Consider the following 7,162-nt stretch of genomic DNA (forward strand, 5'->3'; position numbering starts at 1 on the left):
ATTAATTTTTAGGTTGGTCTAAGTTGCTAACGAGAGTAAAAGTTTGAGTTTAATTGGATTGTATAGATAGAAGAGAAAGAAATTAATATTTTAATAGATAGTTGGGTTGGTTTTAATTGTGAATGAGAGTAGTCTTACCACGTCCTACACCCTATATTCTAATTGGCCTAGTGCAAATGGGTTTGCTTGATCCTTTTTTTTTCATAATTCATCAAACAATTTCCCCAGAATGTAATCTCAAACGTCAAAAGTCTAAAAGGGATTAAAATGTATAATACTCAAAGAGGAAGCCATTAATTATCAGCTCTCCGCAACTAAAAACTCAACACCAAAGTTGATCAAACAAACATCTTCGATTTTAAGCATGCTCTTGAGCAATCTTAACAGCTTACTATAAAAAACTATTTATGCTTACACACATTGAAAATCCAGAAAAACAGTAGAAATACATTAAGCTTATAGTAGTATCCAAAAAGGGCGACCCTGTCCACCAAATCCATTTAGCTTCCTATGTGCCATGATCATATCATCAAGCACTCCCCTTGTTACCAACACATTACATTGATGCTAATTTTCAAAATTTGAATTAGATCTCATACTATACTCAGCAACAAGCTTTGCAAACGAAGACGATTTATCTTCCAGCAACTTTGTTGGAGAATCATATTCATCAATCAGACCTTGTTCTAGAACCAAAACCATGTCACTATCAAGCACAGAAGTGATACGATGAGCAATCATAATCACCGTGGAGTCTGTAAAGTGTTGTGCAAGTGTTTGCTGAATCATTCCATCAGTTGCTGTGTCAACTGATGCAGTAGCCTCATCAAGAACCAAGACTTTTGTTTTCTTCAGTAGCACACGCCCTAGACACACCAGCTGCCTTTGACCCACACTCCAGTTCTCTCCATTCTCAGTCACTATAACATTTTGTATCAAAACTGTTAGTTAGATAACATAAGTCCAAGATTTTTTGGAGCTTTTAGAAAGAGAAGGTAGATTCCAACAGTCTAACATATACCTGATGAGTCAAGCTTCCCTTCCTTGCTCCTCACTTCATCTCCAAGCTGGCACTTATCAAGAGCCTGAAGTAACAAACAGTGTTAGATTCTACTCATTCTAGCATTACAAAATGTTTGAATGCAGTGAAATTTATGTTTGTAGTTTTGCTACCTCCCAAATCTTATCATCTGTATACTCTTCAAGAGGATCCAAGTTGCTTCGAATAGTTCCTTCAAACATGGTAGGATCTTGAGGAATTATGCTCAATTTTGAACGAAGATCATGAAGTCCGATTGTTGATATGTTAATTCCATCTATGAGAATCTCTCCAGCTGCGGGGTCCACAAGGCGAAAGAGTGTTTGTATCAGAGTTGACTTCCCGCTACCCGTTCTTCCCACAATCCCAGTCTTCATTTCTCCCTTGAAAGTGCACGTAAGACCTCGCAACACAAGTGGCATATGTGGTGCATACCGTACCTTTAAGAAGAAATAGAAACTTATGAGGACTTAAGTTGGCAAAGCACAAAAGTCAAGGACCAAAGCCATGCATAGAAACTTAGGAGGACTTAAGTTGCCAAAACAAAAAAGTCAGGGACCAAAACCATGACAAGCTAAATGCTTAAAAATAAGCACGAAACGTTAAAAAAATTATGCCGAAACATACACAAACCCGAATTTATACCGACACGTACATAAAAAAGCAAGTTTTTTTTTTTAAAATTAACAAATGAAAGTTCTAAATTTACGTTGAAACGTTGACCATGTCGAATTTATACCAACATATATATAAAAAGAAACACATAAATTAATTTTTTTTAACTTAAAAATTTTTATAAAGTTCAAAGCCAAGGGGGTTAAAGTGATATTTTAATAAGTCAAGGGGTTGTAACTCCAGGAGAATCAGATTATGTATACTATGGGGGTAAACATGAAAGTGGAGGGGGTGAAAGTGAAATTTTAGAAAGTTCAAAGTTGAATGGGTAAAAATGACATTTTAAAAAGGAGAGGGGTGCAAAATAGAGGGGGTGAAATGGACATTTTAGAAAGTTCAAACTTGAGGCAGTAAAATTGACATTTTACAAAGTATAAGGGTGGAAAATGTTGTTTTACAAAGTAGAAGGGTGGAAAATAAAAAAGATACAAAGTAGAAAAAGGTTATAACCAAAGTGGAAAACTCCACCAAATATTTGGAACATATATATTAGACAACTGTCCTAGACATTTATTTATTTAAGTACCTGTAGATGACGAATATCAACTTCTCCCTGTGATGGCCATTGATCATCAGGCCTATTTGATTCTATAACAAGAGGAGGTTCACTAGGGATAGAAGAATACTGAAATATTCTTTCAACCGAAATAATTTTGTTTTCAAGATTTGTAAGTGTCCAAACTACCCATCCGTTTAACGTGTTCAAAGTAAGCCCATAAGTAGCAGCCAATCCCGCAATACCTTGAGAAATATACAAAAAAAAAAATCCATTAGTCATGATTCATGAATTCTTTGTTACTTATTGATGGCTTGATGCAATATGTAACATGAAAGAATAACTTACTTGGATCAATAGTTCCTTCGGGAATAGAAACCAAGAAAATTAGAAACACAGCAAAAGTTAAAGTCGACAGCATGTCTAAACGTATGCCTAACCATTCCATAGCTGCAGCAGCATGAAACTTTGGCCTTGCAAAATCATCATTCAGTTTCAGATTCGTGTCCTGAAATCTTCCTTGTTGATCAAAGCTTCTGATTGTAGTTGATCCTGATATTGTTTCAGCAAAGTTTTGAATCACAGGGCCTTTACAAACTCCAACTAAACGTGCCATTTCTCTTGCTGAAGGCAAGTAATATTGCTGTAACCAGATGCACATTACACCCACAGGAATGAATATAATAATCACTTGCCAAGCAGCTTGTGACATAACTGCAATGATGCCAAGAAGTTGAATGATAGCAAATACAAAGGATCCAACTTGGTAAGGGATTTGCATATCCACTGCACTTTGATCTGTAGATGCCTATTTATAGAAACCAACATTAAAAAAATTGGTAGATTGAGAATTTGAGTAGATGTTGTTGACTTACTCTATTTAGTATTCGTCCACTTGGAGTAGAGTCAAAGAAAGACATGGGAGAACGGAATATTGACAAGTGCATTTTGTGGAAGAGAATAGTGGCTGCTTTATAAGCAACAGTTGCTAGAAGTAAGCCTCTTGCTAGTATGCACAATGCGCATCCAACTGCTAAAATTACATACACCATGATTAGGGTTGATCCATTAACAGGAGCTGGATCACTTTCTGAAACTGGAGAACCCCATGCCATCCAGTAATTGCTTCCAATTTGAAGAACTTGGAACACAATTTGTGCAAATACTATAAATGGTGCAAGCGCTCCTCCATAAGCAGTTGTTATGTACTTCCAGTAGACTGAAAACCCTACTTTCCCTTTTTCTCGTTCTTCTTCTTGAACAAGCTGTGCTTTTGAACCTGAAATATCGTCTGTTTTACTATTTTGAGTTTCGTTTGTGTTCTTCTTGGAAATCGTGGTTCCTTCTTGAACATTTGCCTCCATGGAATCGATTGCTGATAATGCGTCTTTGTGTGCGCCTACGAGGTCCATAAAGTCGCTTCCTGAATTGAGGATGTCGTTGTACTTTCCGGCTTGTGTAATTCTTCCATCTTTCAAAACCTAATTGTGATGTTAATTATACGGAGTGAGCTTCAATAATTGTTCGTAGGTAAAACGAAATTAAAATCGAAGAGTTAGATAACTCACCAGAATCAGATCCGCAGCAGGTAGGAACTCGATTTGATGTGTAATGTAAATCACGGTCTTCGACTCCAGAAATTGCAACATGCATTCCTATCATACAAAAACACCGAATTCACATTGAAATGATGTGATTGAATATTTAGTTCAAAACTGTTAAAATGTTGCTTACTTTGAAAAGATGACTTCCAGTATGAGCATCAACTGCACTGAATGGATCATCAAAAAGATATATATCAGCATCTTGATAAAGAGCTCTTGCAATCTGAATCCTCTGCTTCTGTCCTCCACTCAAATTAATCCCTCTCTCACCAATAACCGTTTGATCACCAAAAGACAAGATTTCAAGATCTTTCTTCAAAGAACACGCTTCAAGAACCTTATCATACTTCTCTCTATCCATCTCCCTACCAAACAAAATATTATCTTCAATCTTTCCACTTTGTATCCATGGTGATTGAGCCACATACGCCTTTGTTCCTTCAACTTTCACACTTCCAGATATCTTCGACACCTCTCCCAAAATACAAGAAAGTAAGCTTGATTTCCCTGAGCCAACAGTTCCACAAACAGCAACTCTCATGCCATGATTCACTCTAATGTTTATATCTTTCAGTGTGAGATTCGAAGAGGAAGCATTTGCATCCCATGCGAAGTTTCCATTGATGATCTCAACTGCCACGTCAGAACTGCCAGGTGGCACCTTATCTATCGCGTTGGAATCTATGTCTGTGAGGCGAAGGTATGTGGCAATTCGGTCAAGTGAGACTTTAGTTTGGAAAAACACTGAGATTGAATCGGGAAGATTGTAGATAGGCTCTTGAAGTATTTTGAATGTGGCTAATGCAGAAAGTACTTTCCCTGATTCAAGTGGAATCCCAAAAAATAGACACGTGGCAAAAGTGACCACAGCTACAACAATAGGAGCACCCCAGAATATGAAAGAAGTTAGGGATAAAGTGTACATGTATTTCTTCAATGCGTTTTCTTCTTCATCACGAAGTTTGATGATTTTTGAAAGAAACTTCATTTCCCAACCTTGAAGTTTAAGAATCCTCATGTTTCTCAAGATTTCGGATGTTGCTTTCATTCTCTTGTCTTTAGATTTCATCAAGTCATCTTGAAGCTTTTCTTGTATGTTCCCAAGTGGAAGATTTGCTAACAACACAACTATTGTAGCAACTAATGAAGCAATTGCAGCAAGTCCTAAATTTTTATATAAAAGTGCTAAAGCAACACCTACTTGGATAAGAACTAACCAAAAATCATGCATATACCATGCGTAATCACCTACTCTTTCAGCATCAACAGCCATGAAGTTGATGATTTCTCCACTTGAGTTCCCTTGCTTTGACTGGCCGGAAATGGTCAAACCCTTTTGGTAAATCATGGCGACAATTGCTGACCTGGCGCGAATGCCAGCTTGCTGGAGTTTGAAGTACCAGTGTCTTTGTGTGAAACAGCCCACCATTTTTGAAACGAAAAATGCAGCGACTAAAACAAAACCTTGGTTTTTGTAAGCTTTGTGTCCATTAAGGTATTGAACGAATTCGTCTATGAGGTAAGGGCCAACAAAACTAGTCAACGAAGATGCTAAACCAAGGAATCCAGTGATTACAACTTCTTTCCATACGATGTAAAATAAAGCTTTTGTGAGACCGAATGTCGTGATTTGGTGATTCTCACCGTTTAAAGACTCGATTTTTTGTAATAAAACAGGAAAGACTTGTTTCACGCTATCGATATCTGCTAGCTGTGGGACGTCTTCAAGGTCTAATGGTTTTTTATTTCCTTTCGCGATTATCGCACTCATCCAAGAAAATGTCAGCAGACTAAAGAAACTTGCGTTTTCGTAAGTTGATGGAATCTCAACCCTAACTCTATCGCCGCTAGAATTCAAAAGGGGTTCTTCAAGATTGTGATTTTGACCTTCTTCTTCGCGCTTGTGAGACAACCCCACAAAACAGAGAAACAAACCCAGGAGACTAGACACGGAATCGGACAGGATGAACATGGAAGGTGGATTATGGGTTCTTTTGTAGTTGATGTAATCTACCACAAGGGAATAACAAGAAACTGTAAAGAAAAACACCCACCAAACCCTTAAGACCAATGGGTACTTTGAAGATTGTGTCGACGAATTCGAGACGAGTGTATGCAGATACACAGAAACGAAGGACCAAATAAGTGTTCCAAGAACAGCATGCAAAAGGGTGACAATCTTTTCATCAGACCAGCCATTTCTATACCAATAAAAATTGTTCAAGAAACACAAAACTAGGTTGAAGAGTGAAAGAAGAAGAGAACAAAACAGAGTTTGTTTGAGAAACAAATACCCACAACTATGTTTTGCAACCACAGTTTGATCAATCCTGAATCTTTTCGATACCCAAGAGATTGATATGAAAAGCAAGAACAGAAATTGTATGGAGGCAAAACACCCATGTAAGAAAATGGGGTTTAACAAGAAATCGGTAGCAGTGTTCATCGAGGAATTGTAAAACATACCAAATCTTGAGACATTAAGAAGCTCCATTGATTATCGAGTGCGTATTGAAAGATGTTCTTGTTTTTGCTGTTCTTGGTCACCACTCACTCGTCGAACAGTGGCTGATAAAGCAAGAGTGGTGATGGGTTTTGGGGTTTATGGGTCTTCCTTTTATAGTCTTTTTCCCATGAAGAAAGGGAAGGTGGAGAGAGTCAAAGATGGGTTTATTAAAAAAAATAACGTGGAGGCCAAGAATTAGGGAGACGAAGACAACAACATTAGAGACAATTGCGTTGTGTGGAATTCCGAGTTGGAGTTTTAAATTTTGTATTTCGAAAGATTCTTTAGGTAATATCTTGGAAGAAGATAACAATAAAGCATCAAACTAGAATTTTTGTTGTTACAGTTTATTAATTAATAATTACTCTGTTGGCTTGTTCCATTTCTATAGAACAAAAGTTAAAAGATATAATATAAGAAATTAAATTGTCTTTTATTTTTTATGCTTAAAAAATATTCTTACTCAATATAACAAGTGTTATTATTATTTTAATTTTCTAATATATTAAAGATATATCAAATAAAATTAAATTAAATCATGAAATGAGGTAAGAACATGAAGCAATTTAATATATATATATATATATATATATATATATATATATATATATATATATATATATATATATATATATATATATCTCCAGAAAAGTCCCAATATTTTGGGCAAATTTTTATAAAGTCCTAAATTTTAATTTTTGAATAAAAAAGTCCTGACTTTTTCACATTTTGAATAAAAAAGCCTAAGAAACCGGCTAATTTATTCACTTTAGCCATTTTTGACCTGTTCAGCAGGTCATGAGACCAAATTGTTAATTTTTCAAAAATAATGGGACTTTTTT

General features: G+C 36.1%; 1 protein-coding gene across 1 annotated transcript; it reads right to left on the minus strand.

Moving 5' to 3' along the window:
* Positions 1-334: 334 nt before the first annotated feature.
* LOC145136683 (ABC transporter C family member 3-like) lies at positions 335-6,434 on the minus strand. Its single transcript, XM_079070793.1, has 8 exons — positions 3,945-6,434; positions 3,779-3,865; positions 3,086-3,691; positions 2,559-3,018; positions 2,241-2,455; positions 1,174-1,479; positions 1,022-1,085; positions 335-920 (listed from the first exon to the last, which is right to left on the minus strand). Exons 1-8 carry the CDS (start codon positions 6,306-6,308, stop codon positions 568-570), a joined length of 4,455 nt encoding a protein of 1,484 aa, XP_078926919.1. The 5' UTR covers positions 6,309-6,434; the 3' UTR covers positions 335-567.
* Positions 6,435-7,162: the final 728 nt, after the last annotated feature.

This window comes from Lactuca virosa, chromosome 9 (assembly GCF_052849685.1).
Source record: "Lactuca virosa cultivar CGN04683 chromosome 9, Lactuca_virosa_CGN04683_v6, whole genome shotgun sequence".
In the NCBI taxonomy this organism is placed as follows: Eukaryota; Viridiplantae; Streptophyta; class Magnoliopsida; order Asterales; family Asteraceae; genus Lactuca; species Lactuca virosa.